The sequence below is a fragment of the Syngnathoides biaculeatus genome, chromosome 14 (assembly GCF_019802595.1).
Source record: "Syngnathoides biaculeatus isolate LvHL_M chromosome 14, ASM1980259v1, whole genome shotgun sequence".
Lineage (NCBI taxonomy): Eukaryota > Metazoa > Chordata > Actinopteri > Syngnathiformes > Syngnathidae > Syngnathoides > Syngnathoides biaculeatus.
In genome coordinates, this window is record NC_084653.1 from 15,291,541 (window position 1) to 15,306,852 (window position 15,312).

A 15,312-nucleotide genomic window follows, 5' to 3' on the forward strand; every position below is an offset into this window, starting at 1 on the left:
CCAAATCCTATTTAGCAAGGACTTTAGTGGCCTCTTGTGGGATCTTAGGATGTCTTAGAGCACACAAACCATGAATAGGTCAATTTTTCCACAAACAACTGGGGATAGGTTCCACAGAAAAGAACATGAATAAGTAATTTGTGAATATACTACTACTGAAAATAGGTGGCACATTATCATTACTCTCATGATACTTTTATAGGTTGCAAAGCTACGACATACAGACCTGTGTCCTGCACTTCCGGTGCTTTTTTTTTCCTGAAGAAAAACTGCTACAATCAGACCATGTAGTATTATTTAAGGATTGAGACTATGAATATTAGACAAATGTGGGTGGGTTAGGGGGGCATCCAGTTGATTTTTTTTTTTTTTTTTTTTTTTAAATGTAATCATCAAACCCTTACCATCAGGTCCAGTTAAGGTGAGTTCCACTTTGAACTGTAACTGTCCGCTGACGTGCTCTGTGGGTAGGCGTCGGCACAGGGGAAAAGTTATGGGCTGGACTCTGTGACACCAAAACACACATGATTTATCTTTATATTTATGTTACTAATACTTAGTTTTCAATCAAAATCACATATAGGGTGGTTATTTACCCAGGTATTTTCTCAATAAGCCGCTGCACGGGGATGGTCAACTGCCCAAGAAAGCGCTTGATGATGGGTCTACTTTTGGCAAACTTGTCCTTCACCTCGATGTACAGGATGTCCGTCATCAGTGCTACAAATGTGTATTTCTGGAGAGGGAGACCCACAGAGCTAGATTTAGGACTAAAATTGGGGTTAGAGTTTGGTTTAGGGATAGGAGGTGAGGATTGGAGGGTGTGGATATAGGGGGTTATGGTATTTTGAAAAATTTACCTCAAAGCTTAATGTTCAAAAGTAAAGTTAGGGGGTTAGGTTAACCGGTTGGTTGGTAATGTGATTGACTGAATTGAAGAATTAGGGACTTGGATTTAGGGAGAATCTTGTGGGGAAGGATTAGGGGTTTATGGTTAAGAGGTGGGTTTGGGTTAGGAAGTAGGGATATTGGTTAAGTTGGGGTTTTGAGTTATCATTACAGTATATTTTTACATTTTGTAATAAACGGAAGGCTTAGACTTAGACTTGGTTAATTTTGGTTAGGACTTTGGTTAAATTTTGAATTTTAGGATATCTATCGTAGGGACCTCTCCATGCCAAACCGGATTGACGGTATTGGCAATGATGGCCGAGCGACGTTCTTGTCCATGGTGGCTGAAGACAGGGAAGACACTTCTCTTCCCAGGGTGGATGGACATCTTGAGGTACGGATCCGGATGGAAGAACATACCTTTCTTTAGGCCAGTAGCACGGAGATCTGTGAACACAAATGAAGTTAAACAACTTTGAAAAATTTCTGTACCATGCTCAGAAATTGTCTAAGATGCCAGTCCCTAACCCAAACTCTCACATCGTTTTATATTATCCCAGATAATGTGTTAGATCATTTTGATAAACAATTTCAAATTTAATTAGATTTTTGGGGGTATTTATAGTGGTATTTTGACATTTGTAACTTTTTGGGGATAGATGGTACTCAAACAAAGAGAAACATGTCAACCCACCAGTCAAAGTGAAGCTTATCAGTTTCCGAGGATGTTCAATGCCCACCTGTTCCGCAAGGCCTTCAACCTACAAAAGTCAAGATTATCAAAAATTATGATTGATATTAGCAATTTGGCTAAAAACTTTGGAGCCCTTGAAAATGGGACGGGAGAGGGTTTTCTGCAAACGTCACACACCAGTACAGCTGTATTCTTCACAGTGATGCAGGGTGTCGTTGCTCTTAGGGCTCCACTCACTCCATGGTAGTACTTGAAACAAATCTTGGTCTCCGCTGTGCGAAGGGGTAGCAAATAGAATTGATGCTGTAAGCAACGACTAATGGATCCTCTCCACACCCTACTTTAACTATTTTCTCTTTATGATAGTCGGTCATTCGAGCAAATCCCGTAGTGGGAGTTTTATAAAATTTCAGCCCTGGAACTTGACCGAAATGGCTACTTTAAAAACAAAATAGTCAAATTCTCGGTTTGGGTTGTTGAGACTTTTTTTTTTTTTCTTTTTTAGTTGCACCTTCTTTTGATGAACATGTGTACCACATTTCATGTCAACTGGTGAAACTGGCATACGGGAGTGATGTCAACCCCCCCCCCCACCACCACCACCACCACATTTTTCTAACAATGTATGGGTCCTGGAATTCACATAAAATGGCTGATTTATTCCAAAATGCCAGACTTCCTGTTCAGTTTTAGCCATGATCCTTGGGAATGTTTCATGCACCCTGTTATGATCGACATTTACAGAAACTTTGATGCCAATAATGACTGTGGTGTCACGGGCTAATTTATTCAAGCTTTTCACGTACTACTAAGGGAGTTCAGGGAATTTTTGTTTGGTTATATATATTTTCACCAGGATACACACTTGCCGAAATTACTGACTTTGAGGCATGTTGCGGACCCCCAAAAAGGCAATTCCAAGCACTGTAAAAAATGAACAACACTGATCAGGTCTGACATCAACTACTCACGTTCCATGAAGTAAGGCCCAGCCTCCAGCCTCCAAACAATTTGACCTTTCTGGGTGCCATTCACGCCTCGGTTCTTGCAGTCCCAAACGTTTGACGGGCTGATCTCATCTGGAGGATCGTAGGAGAATAGAGCACAGCCTGAGACAAACTGGACTCTGGCATATTAACATTCCAAGAATAGTAAAACAATCAAACACAAATACAAATGAAAACATTCGCATGCAGCGACGATGACTCCAGCTACTGATGGCACTCACACAGCCACACAGCTTAGTGGTCCAAGTCCAACACACCCTAAAATAGGCCTGGTGACCCTAGTCATACCATTACAGTATAATTATCTTCATGTTTTTCGGCTAACATTTTTTCCAATTATTTAATTTTTTTTCCATTTAATATTCATTGTATTTGTATTTGGATGTTTTATCTTATTGTGTATTAACGTATGTATGTTTGTTTGAATGTTACATACTTAAATCATAACAACAGCTGAACTTGCTGACATGATTAATACTCAGATCAATGATGAAATAATCCCCATGTGGTTGACGGGTTGATGGGGGGCATGATTGAATGTCTGCTTAGTCACGATAGACAGTAGGGTGTTAAGACCTTGGCGTAGGTAATGAAGTCCTGAAGCCATACGATCAATATCAAGTGACCTGAGCGGCACCTGATGTTTTCCTTCATCTCTTTCGACCATATTAAACCCAGTGACTACAGAATTTCTCGATTTGATCCGTAGAGAGTTCCTGGATTTTCGTGATGGTTACACCATGAGTAGAAACATTGCTTTCATCGGCTAAAAATCTGAAACTGTCTTCCAAGTTGTGTATCTGATCCAGCAACACAATATTTTTGGAGGGGAGTGTAGTGTCTTGATAAATGTACCTGTTGGACACTATTACGAGAGTATTACTTTTCAGCCTTGTCAGACATCTTGAGATCCTGAAAGCCTTATTCAGCACTCACTTGTTCCTCCCTGTAAGCAGAATTCTCTATAGCAACATGCTAGCTCAGTTTGCATCCCACACCAAATCTTTTTTTCACCTCTAGACTCCTCCTGCTTGTCAACTTGTGTATTTCAGTGTTCTCACCAGGACTACTTGAGAATAATTAAGATGGAAAATGTCTCAGTCACACATAAGACAAAATGATGCCACTCTGTCATTCAGAATAGAAATTTAAGAGTTACAGAGCATTTGTTTCAGAAAATGCGCACATATTTTGTAGTTTAGCTTTTTTCCTACCTCTTTTGTAGTTTGTTTCCCTTATTATTCCCCCCTATATTCAAGTATTTATTTCTATTTTTTATCTCATCTTAGGTACCAAGATTCTTGTTTTTTTTTTTTCTATTTTTAAATTATTCTCCAGTTTATTTTTAAACACATAGTCACGAAAAAAAATCTGCATAAATCAATCCACCATCACACAATCGTTACATTTGTATTCTGTTCTATTTGACTTGTTCCTTTACTATACCGTAAATAATTTCTTTTAACACAGACATGACAGTTAATAATGTTAAAAGGCGCCACTCAGCTTCAGCAACCATTTCCATAAATGTGGCGCTTGAGGATCTGGCATAAAGATCGATGTCCCTTTCAAAGCAAGAATGCCCGGAGACAAACACAGTTCCTCTTGCCAAGCCTTGGAAATCTCTAATATTTTATCCCCAAAGTCTTCAAAGCGTGAATAAATATCAGCCATTCATCTGGGTGACAACGGAATACCTTTCATCCTTGGGTGTAACCTTGTGTAATCCTTGATTTATGGATAAAGGAACCAACAAACAGACTTACAGGGCCAAAGACCAATTGTATTTAAAGGAAACATGCATTTTTTTCATGATTTAAAAATCTTCACAGATGTTTTACCTTAAAAAACACAGATCAACAACTAAGACTAAGTATTAAGAATTACAGTCCACTTTTCATCCTAACGTTCTTGCCCTGTTGTGTAGTCTTGTCCCAGTCCCCCAGGGGACCATAAATGAGATGCGAACAGTGTTGCCACAGCTACCTTGAAAAAGTAACTGAGTTACTTTACTTATTACTTGGGCTAAAAAGCAACTCAACTTAGTTGACTGATTACTTAATTTCAAAAGAAACTAAGGTGGAAACAAGTAACTAGTTACTTTCAGCAACTGTATCATTTGCAAAACAGTACAAAAAAAGACATTAGCTTAGCTGTAGCCATTACATGCTTATGTACGCCACGGAAGCTACAGAATGATGTCATCAACATGAACTTAAATATATGTGAAGTTGAAGCCACATTAAATCAGCAACTTAGTGGAGACTTGACATGCCAACACAGCACAGTACGTACCTAAACGTAAACAAGCATGTCGTTCTCAACGCACTTAACTAATGGATACCGATTGAGAAACAGTAACAACAAACAACTTTTTTTTTACTAAAGAAAATGAAAATCAGGTGGCAAAATTGGAATTGGGCATTTTTTTTTTTGCACTCTAATGGTATTGTAGAACCGACAGCCACCTTCCAATCGCTTTATTCGCTAATTAAGAAATCAGCGTTCTGGGTGAATGTTTACATGCTACACACACACACCACTACCACCATAACCAACCATTCCCCAGGGACCAGAAAAGGGCACCAAACGCAGGGCCAACCAAGGCAGGGGGTGCCTTGATCCTACCAAAGGCCCCAAATCAGCCGGCGAACCCACACAGCCTGACCGTGACAACGGTGTACCCAACTTCTCTTGCCAAAGGTTGACTGAGATAGAATCTAGCTCACCCACAACTCTCCATATTGTCCATTGAGAGTATTTATAAGCAAGGCATTAAAAAGCCACTTTTAAATAATATGCCCTTTCTTAAAACAATAATTTGTGTTCTAAAATCATCCTCTTACCGATATGGTACAGTCCGATCCAGTCAGTGGCGTCCACTTCCTCCTTGATGTCCCAGGATATGACGAGGGTCTGGCCCCTGTTCAGCGTGAAGTCCAGGGTGGACGCGGTCAGCGAAGACCTGGTCTGTGAGCTCACCAGGTCTGTGTCGCTGTTGGCACGGAGCAGCCCAACAGGACCGCCCACCATGGACACGGCATCCACCGATACCCCCCCTCTCTCAGCCAGGCTTCGGAGGTTTTCCGGGCTGAGGGTGTGCCGCAGATTGGGGCTACGCCTGCGGGGGGCCGAGAGGTGCTCCCGGCTCCCCACGGCCAAATTGGGCGCATTTTGGGCGCGGGTCCTGGCTGGGAGGACAGCGGTGGCAAGGGATGGGCGCATGTTATGTCTTGATTTTGATCGATAATCCCGTCTAGAGAGGAAGGTGCTTGTCTCTGAAGTGAGGACGCATATCGTTGACTCACGACTAATTGCTACGTTTTTCAATAGAATTCAGCAGGTTTTGTGCGGGTTGTGTCAGATTGTGGATTCTTGTTTCTTTGAGTCCCAGTTTGACATAAGGAGTTCTGTGTCCTGAAATCTTAGTCAGTACCTGGAGACATGAAGGCAAGATAATTCATTAAACAAGAAAATCATGAACTATTAGACCAACTACCTTGACTGTATGTTAGGCAGGTTTCCAACTTTCCATATAACAAAGTAAAGCATTTACCTTCAGAAATTTAAAGATTTGGCACTGTAAAAACATGGCTTTAAATCAAATGAAAGAAGAAAAAAAACAAGAACATTTCTTACATGGCAATCTTTACAGAACTGAAACAATAAAATGTTTAAAAAGCCTTGCATGTTCAACAAAAGAGAATAAAAAAGCAAAAAAACGTCATAACTGTCCTTCACTGAAATAAAACAAGCACAAAAAAATCACATTTGTCAATCATCATCTAAGTAAAATGAGAAAATGTCCTAACTGACCATCATCACAGATGTAAATCTGGAGAAAAAAAAACCCACCAAATTTAATAATGTTTGATAAAATGTGAATATTTTTTTAACTGTCCATCACATAAATAATGGAAGAAAACATTGTAACTGTAATTCTCCACCTCAGAAGTAAAAAGAGGAAAATTTTAAAACTTTATTTCATCACAGAAGAACATCAGAAAATATCACAACGGTATGTCTTCAACACACACACACACCCAAAAATAAATACATTTAAAAAAAAGAAAAAGAATATGTATATATAAAAGGGTAACAACAGAGACAAAGATTCACTCTCACAAACATTCTCAATCCGAACGATTTCCACATTTAATCTCCATTCCATCGCTTTGCACCTAACATGGAATTAGAGATTGATTCTGGGCAAATGACAGGAGGTGCTGATTGTTACAACAATCTAAAAATAACTACATTGTAATCATGAGACTCCGCTTTAAGCCGACACCTGGAAACGGCGTCATCATTGTGACCACGTAAGGTCAAATACTATTTGTGCAGCACAATCAAAGCAAAACGCTAGACTGCCTCTAAATAAGATTTGGGCCAGCACAGCTCAGATGTCAGAGTGGTGGTCTCCCAACTTGAAGGTTGTGGGTTCGATCCTCAGACCTTGGGACCATATCGAACTGTCCTTGAGTAAGATACTGAACCCCAAATTTCTCCTGTTGCCTTGTCATCAGTTGGTGAATGAGGAGATAGTATTAAAGTGCTTGGAGTACCTTGAAGGTATGAAAGCACCATACAAGTGAAAACGTATTTACATTTACCATGTTTCAATTGTCTTTACTGCCTGCTTTGTGAGATTATTCTGCAGTAGTGCTTTTGAAACTCACCGGAACAATCAGTCTTAGGTAATGTACGTTGAAACATATACAGTACATATTTACAATCCCTTGTTTTGCACTACACATTTTTCGTTTTTATAGGTCAACGTAGTGCACTTACCAACCTGCACATCTCCTATAGTTACTTTTCTTGGCTATATGATTTTAATGTACGAGCAATTAGGCTCTTTTCAACAGACTATGTCATCGTTACTTATGCATCTGGTAAATCACCAAAAGCTGGAAGGTACATAAAACATGACCAGGAAGTCACCATTTAAAACACTAGCCACAGTCAAAAGTTTATGAAATGAATTCACAAATAACAAGCTTAGGCCGATGTACTGCTAATGTACACATTCGTAGCAATGTCAAGCAAGTAAAGAGCAACGTTTAGCTGCATTTTCTGCAACTACAGTAGAATAGTTAATGTCACTGCTCTTTTTCTTGAAGAGACCTCAAAATGTTTCATAAAAGCCAAACCCTGGCATGAAATACTACTTTTGCACCATAATTTTCATTTCAAACCCTACTTTGATCCTCTTATCACCTTGCTGGAAACTGTAACATTGGCTTGTAACCCCACTTTGAAACCTTAACCCTGACTTGAAATCATACTTTAAAACCATACGTTTGGGTTAAAACCCTACTTACTTCCAACCTCGTTTGTAACCATACTTTAACACTAACCCTTGTCTGAAACTTTAATCTGGTCTTCAAACACAAACTTTCAACTATAATGCTAACTATAATTGTTTGTAACACTATCTTGCAACCTTAAGATGAAACCTACATTTCAAAACAGTCACCCAGACTTGAAACCATAACCCTGTATAAAACTCCAATTCGAAGCCCCTAAACCTTTGTCTCACACCCTCATTTGAAACCATAACACTTTTTCAAAACCGAACTGAGCCTTTTTAACCCTACTTTGAAAACCTAACCCCTAAATGTGTTGTAGATGATTCAAATGTTAATTAATTGGACCACTGTGCTGGCCATCTGTTGTGTGTGGTTGGGGTGACCACAGCTCTTATTGCATGGCAGATTGGCCACCTTTAGAAGCACGCACACAAACACACACACGGCTCTACCAAACGTCATTGAATCCACCGAAAGGTTGGTTTTGTAAAAAAGAGCCCATTTGGAAGGAAGGAGTTGAAGAAGACAACATTTGCAGATGAAAATTTTCTCCAGTGCAGAATCTGAGAGACGTGAGCCAGAAGGTCTCTCAGCAAAAGTCGAGATGACTTACAACAACAACGCAATATCACGATTCACTTTTCACTCATTTGGCTGAGTGGAAAGGGATCTATGCTTTTTTTTTTTTTTTTTTGTAGGAGACACGTAGAGAGAATCACATATAGAAAGAATATTAAAATTGGCCCAAAAAAGTCCACTCGTGACTTGAGGGAAATGAAGGGTTAGAAACCTGAATTTGAAAGTAACCCTGGCATCAAATCCTACTTTGAGACCTTGACACTAACTTGAAACACCACTTTGAAAACCGCTCTACACGCTAATTTGGAATACTGACCCTGGAAAACATAATTTCAGCACACGAACACCGGCTTGAAACCTTAATGCTTGGATGGGTAGCGAGGTAGCTTGCTTTTAGTTATTTGCATAATACAGCAAGCACCACCCACTCTACTTTGGGGTGTGCGCCAATGTTTTATCTTCATGACTTTTTACGTTCAACTTTACCAACAATGCAAATTAATGAAAAATCCAATGGATTTTGAGGTTGCTATTGGACACTTGTTTCATGCTTATCTAAGCATTTGCCCCCCCCCCCCCCCAAAAAAAAAAAAAAGCCTCCCTATCAAAGACACCTCCTTTAAAGCCAGACCTGCACTGTAAAATAAATTAACAAAAAGTTGGGTGAATATAAGATTTCAAGACAACAAAATTTAAAGTTGGGCAATTAAATTAAATGTTTCAAGTTTTTCTTTTGAATTCGGTCTTTTGTCTAGTTAACTGTAAGTACTACTGACTAATAATTTTACCTTGCAACATTACAGCCTTACCTACAATATTTCTACTAACTCTAAATTGTACAAATTTGACATTTATATGACATTATAATCATTATTAATCCTTACTTCTACAAACTCAACTATAAATGCTTACTGCATTGTAAAAACTGAATTCTTGGAGTGAATTCACTTTATTTGGTTCGATTAGTAGAACAAAATAATTTGGTAATTTTTTTTCCGAATTTTGTTCAGGCCTTTTGCCATGTTTCTTTTTTTTCTACAAAATCTTTTCATCTTCAAAATCCACTAAAATGGCTAGCAATAAGGGGAACTGCCTTTAAAATACCTGGCAGTGAATTATTTAAAAGTGAAGACAGTATGCAGTTTTGGTATATATTTGAGCAAAAAACATGAAGGAGACAGACATGATTATACAATATTTAGGTGGCCACATAAAAGGATGTGATGGGCCAGATCTGCTATCAGGAACACGAGTTTGACTCCTTTGCTAAAGAGCATTTTGCCCGCGAGAGTGCAGACTGAAGTGAGTAGCCCCCCAGAATAAGAGAAAGGATTCAAGAAGCACCAAGCAAAATTTCCAGACTTATACCCTAAAGAGTATGCATTTTACCCATCAGAGAGGAAGTTGAAGTGTGTAACTCCTACATAAACACATTGGCAATACAAAAAAGGAGTTCATCCAGCCCAAGATGATTGGCCGAGTCAATCTCCAGACGTAAATCAAATAGACCCTGCATTTTACCCACTAAAGAGGAAATGCCCCCAAAAAATAAGAACGTTTAATGACCCATGACATACTCCCAGACCAACAAAGGAGTTCATCAGCAGCAAAAAAGACCAATACATTTCCAGACTAAATCCTATATAGAATGCAATTAAATAAAGATAGTAATAGTAATGTGGGTCAGCGGTCATCTTAACTGTCCACCAAGATTGTGAATTTTGTATACAAGCCAAACCTGGCAAATTTGATACAGCATGGACTCTACCATTGCGGGAGTATTTACAGTCGACTTTAATTGCCACCAACCAAAACAGCTTTTCTCATTCCCCTTAAATATGGCAAAATGAGATCCACAAGAGGATGTTCTTGGCTGGTTTGGCAACAATCAATATGAGTGGGTACCCTCAAATACAGAAGGAGCTGGTGAAAACCACTGGTGATTTAAATGTACCTGCCTGGCCACAGTATCTGTCTCCCTGTGCTGCTATTAAACTCAACAAAGTGGTGTTGGATGAGCTGCGCCATTATTACGACAGGGCTTGAGACAGGGAAGGTTTAGTACCGCAAATAAGTGCAGAGAATCGGTTACCCCTCTTGTGAAGAATTCACTTACTAGCACAACAAATTAATTTTCCCCATTGACATGAATTGAAATGCCATTAATCCGATCTGAAGCCAGCTCATAACTTTCATTTTGGCTCGTAGTACAAAGCAAGAATATCACACAAGTGACAGTTTGTCACTCGTAAAGCTTGTAAGTAGCGGAGACCCATAAGCTAAGGCCATATTTATCTCATGACACCATCCCCGCGTAAATATTTGCACTCTAAATTAACAATAAAGGCCGTGCTGGTCCATTACTATTTAGAAGGGCTGACAGCTCATCCACAGGTTGGTTACTCTGCCATCTTTGTTTACCTTACACACATATGACAGTATTTATAAAGAATCCAGATCTACTTATGCAAGACATTGAACCAAGTCGTTGTGTATGCTGACACGACAAAACAATTTCATAACCCTCAACTATAATCGTTTTGCTTCCATGTGTGCCCTGGACGCAGTGCACTGCATGCGTGCATGGATGGATGGCTGCATCGCATGCATGGCTATTGGATTACTGTGGGAATCCCCTACGTCATTTTCGCTTCCACACTCGAGCAGCAGCTTGCAAGAAGCATGCATGCATACATCCAAGGCACGACTGGAAGCCATCGCGCTTACCCTTTGACGCAGAGGCGAGGGGAAGAAAAAAAAAAACACATCGGAAGAGGATGAGCACAAATCATGCTTGCTCTTCTTCTTCTTCCCTCCTTGCAGCTCGTTATCCCCGCAGTCCAAAGGAGGCGAGACGGGCGGGGTGCTGTGCTGTGGGCCCCTCCCACACCCACGCGCACATCCAGCCGCGGAGTCACGTAGAGCTGGGATGGATGGATGGTTGTAAAAAAAAAAAAAAAAAAAGATATAAAAAAACATAAAATAATTCTTAGGAAAACGTCGTGGTTCGCTCCCACTGCATGTTTACTGTCGTTCCCAGATGTGAATTGCTGCATGTAAATATGACAGCTTGTTGGGGGGCAGCCACATGACGTCTCCAGGGGTTCCTGTATACCACTAGCAAAAAAAAAAAAAAAAAATTATTGTGGTTGCCGCAGAGCGCGACGGCGCACGCTGATAACACAATGATGCCCCCTAGCAGGCCACTTGAATGACGTGCAACAGGCTATTTTTGTTTGTTATTCTAATATAATTAAGATGTCGTTTTGTATTATCATATGTATTGCTTATCGAGTCTATAGCTATTGTTTTTAATGGTTAATTCATGTTTTTTTCTGTGCTTCAGTGGGTAAAGCATTGGCCTCACAGTTCTGAGGACCCGGGTTCGATCCCGGCCCCGCCTGAGTAGAGTTTGCATGTTCTCCCCGTGCTTGTGTGGGTTTTCTCCGGGCACTCTGGTTTCCTCCCACATCCCAAAAACATGCAACATTAATTGGACACTCTAAATTGCCAATTGGTGTGATTTTGAGTGTGGCTGCTTGTCTCCATGTGCCCTGTGATTGGCTGGCAACCAATTCTGGGTGTACCCCGCCTCATGCCCGTTGACAGCTGGGATAGGCTCCAGCACTCCCCGCGACCCTCGTGAGGATAAGCGGCAAAGAAAATGAGTGGATGTATATTTTTTCATTTCTAAAGCTGTTTTTACTATATCATTTTTTTCCAATTACGTTCTAATATGACAGATACAGTGAGCAAATTGTCAAAGACTACGTTCTACATAGTTGTGAATGTGAATGCGAAGAGTTGTTTGTCTAGAAGTGTCCTTGTGATTGCCTGGCAACCAGTCCAGTGTGTATCCCACTTCTCTCAACAAAAGTCAGCTGGGAATTGGTTCCGCCTTCCTGTAGTGACTGAAAATTGATGGATGGATGAAAAAGAACGGAATCACCAAAACACTCTGACATGACAGTGACGCGTATCGTTGTCACATTCAGGTCCAGAGTCTTTCGAAGTTTATCGCACAGCTGCAGTAAAACAATGAAAGGTTTGTGTGTTATCAATGGCACTTGGAACCAGGAACTAGGAAAAAAACATGAGGGCTACGGGAGCTTGCTCTGCCTCTCAATCCACTCCATTCCAGCCACCATGAAGTACATGTTCCTCGCGTCTCTGTGCGTTACGTATTTGTACGATAGCCTTAGCAATGAGGTAAATAGTGGGGAGGTCTTCATGCTTCTTGCAGGGCCACTTCCGGACCACCAGAGCATAGTTCAGGCCGAGAAGGTTTTTAACTGCGGTGGTCCCATCCCTTCTGGAGCCGCACGCTACTTTGACTACCTTCGGAAAAGAGGTGTAAACCATTTCCAAGTCCCACTGTCCTGGCATCAACTACTACCGTCAGGTACTATAATCCTGGTATATTTTCCCCCCTTAGTATTTTTTTTGTGTATCTAGTAATCTTGTGTAATAGCTGGGCGGGAAAAATACAGTGAACCCCCACAAAGTTATTCACGGTGTGGAATTGCCTATGTGTAATTTCATGACAGTTTCCACACACACCATTTAGCCAAATATATTAAACTACTGCTACTGATGAGCCTCATGTAAAGGAGCTTTGTTTGTGTTAACTAATTGAACTACTCAAAACAGTGGTTTACATAACATGGGTTCATGATTGTTTGCATAAAAGATGAATTGAGTTGATTCTTTGGACAACAGTCAAGAAATCCATCCAAATGGTATATTAGTCTGTGACCTTTAACTCTACCTTTCCACTATGAAAATCATAATATCTTGAGGTATCTGAAGGAACTCACAAACCTCCTTGGGAAATGGGGTGGGGGGGGCATCAAATACTTGCAGATTTTGGCTTTTTGTGGCAGGACACAGTCCCTTCTTCCCTGTACAGTTTTCTGAATCTACTGTATATCTGAATCCTATCCCCAGGCCTCCCCAGCCAGCCCCAACGAACTGTCCTCAGCTGCTACCATACTCTCCTGAATCAGATCTTGAATGCGGGTCTCCAGCCTCTCGTAGTCCTTCATGGATCCACAGTGCCGGAAGCTCTGAGATCAAAGTTTGGAGGATGGGAAAGCCAAGAGCTGCAAAGGATGTTTATACTCTATGCAGAGTTTGCGTTGCAAGAGTTTGGCGAGTTCACTCGCTCCTGGGTGATACTCAGTCATCTGGATGAGGTTTGGCGAGAGGGACCACCACACGATGATGGTTATCAGCAAGCTATCCTTCTGTTGATCCAGAATATTTACCAACTTTACCATGGCGGCTTTGGAGACAAAGGTGAAAATAAGTTCGTAACAAAAATGATTGACTTCCTGTTCGATTTAGTGCTCGAAATGTTATGTTAGACGTGTCCAACCAGGTAGACAAATAGATGCAAATCTTTGCTGTGGTGTATGTACCACGTGGTTGATAGCTCACCCTAATCCCATAAAATTTAATATAGGTAAAGGAGAACCTTTACCCCAGGTCCTAATCCTAACTCTAAAACCTAGTCATAAACCTAACCCTCTCTCAACCCACTTCTTCTAGCCCTAACCCTAAAGATTAATCCTGAACATAATCCTGACCTCAAACCCTAACTAATAATTTTAATATAACCTCTTGCCTTTAAACTCACACATTTACAGGGAAAGTTTCTGTTGGATTTAGAGCGAGTGACATCGAACTACTTTTGCAGATCCAAGAATCACTCACAGTAAGATCGATCAACTGCACATTTTTATTTTTTTTATTTTTGTAGTCATCATAGAAAATCATTTTCATTCTCATAAGATTGCTGCAGTGTGCTTGGGGCCTGACAGACAACATGTGTGCTAAATTTATGTATCTCCCGTTTCGGATAGATGGACTTCTTGTCAGTGCAGTTCGAGTCCAACTGCGTCTCCACATTTCATTTGATTGAGGAGCTGACCTGGTTGCAGGTGTAGTCATTGTAGAAAGCATTTATTTAATGTTGATGCTCTCGCACACCAGACTTATTTGTTGTGTTGTAGATTTTCAGTAAGGATGTGCCTATCCTGATCTACAAGATGGCGCTCTGTGATTGTGTTGACAGTCGGCTCCAGGCTTGCCATAATTTCTTAAAAGGTATAAGTAACTAAAGGGTACATAAATGAATTGTGTTCTAAAGAAAGCTAAATATTATGTTTTGGAGTGTGTAGTCCTGCTCTGGCTTAAAAGTAATGGCTCTCATCCAGTCTAAATGCCAAGTCATGAGCGAGTGGAATTTACATCAATTCGCCAATATAATGATGTCACAACTCCCAAATTCAGAATTTTTAAGACCCGATCAGCTCACAAAAGTTTGACTTGGTTGTTTAATTTCACACTTCATGGATGGGCAGGCACTCCAGTGACCCAACATTTTGTATACCAGACCAAAAAAAAAGTTTTTTATGTTATATGTCCCATTTAAAGGTCAAGGGTCATGAAATGGATGATTTTTAGTATGTTATTCATGAAAAAATGGCAGCTGGTATGGACCCATCCGTTTTTTCACCACAAAACATTAATTTTGACGTATATGGCTTTTTATAACTCCCACCATGAACATCTTCTCGAGGGATTTGTTTTGGAGAAGGAAGTGACGTTGGAGGCAGGTGCGCAATCAAGTGGACTCATTTGTTTCTTTTAGTTTTACCTGTGGGAAGATAGATTGTTGTTCCTTTGTGTTGGCCAAAATGCCAGCTCGTTGCATTGCTGGATATTGCTCGAACACACGGGAGGATGGATTTACCCTTCATAAGTTTCCAAGAGACCCGTTCGTCGTGAAAAATGGATTGCACGGGTGCAAAGGATGAGAGGTTCG

General features: G+C 40.4%; 2 protein-coding genes across 8 annotated transcripts in view; one reads left to right on the top strand and one right to left on the bottom strand.

Moving 5' to 3' along the window:
• The window catches only part of LOC133512064 (lactase/phlorizin hydrolase-like), a 53,077-nt gene that overhangs the window by 721 nt on the left and 37,044 nt on the right, over positions 1-15,312 (top strand). For 6 of the 7 annotated variants that reach the window (XR_009798097.1, XM_061841316.1, XM_061841315.1 and 3 more), the window contains exons 2-5: positions 13,431-13,781; positions 14,132-14,199; positions 14,348-14,425; positions 14,498-14,591. Coding sequence is in view for 6 of the 7 variants with exons in the window: in XM_061841316.1 (XP_061697300.1) it covers positions 13,431-13,781; positions 14,132-14,199; positions 14,348-14,425; positions 14,498-14,591 (591 nt within the window). In the remaining variant the exon portion in view is untranslated. Of the gene's footprint in view, positions 1-12,484; positions 12,886-13,430; positions 13,782-14,131; positions 14,200-14,347; positions 14,426-14,497; positions 14,592-15,312 lie in introns of those variants that run through there. The other variant, XM_061841313.1, reaches the window with a different exon arrangement.
• Positions 416-11,375, bottom strand: LOC133512069 (E3 ubiquitin-protein ligase HECW2-like). Its single transcript, XM_061841328.1, has 7 exons — positions 11,211-11,375; positions 5,439-6,028; positions 2,557-2,664; positions 1,763-1,857; positions 1,586-1,652; positions 1,169-1,338; positions 416-736 (listed from the first exon to the last, which is right to left on the bottom strand). The coding sequence occupies exons 2-7, from the start codon at positions 5,815-5,817 to the stop codon at positions 593-595; spliced, it is 963 nt and encodes a 320-aa protein (XP_061697312.1). The 5' UTR covers positions 5,818-6,028; positions 11,211-11,375; the 3' UTR covers positions 416-592.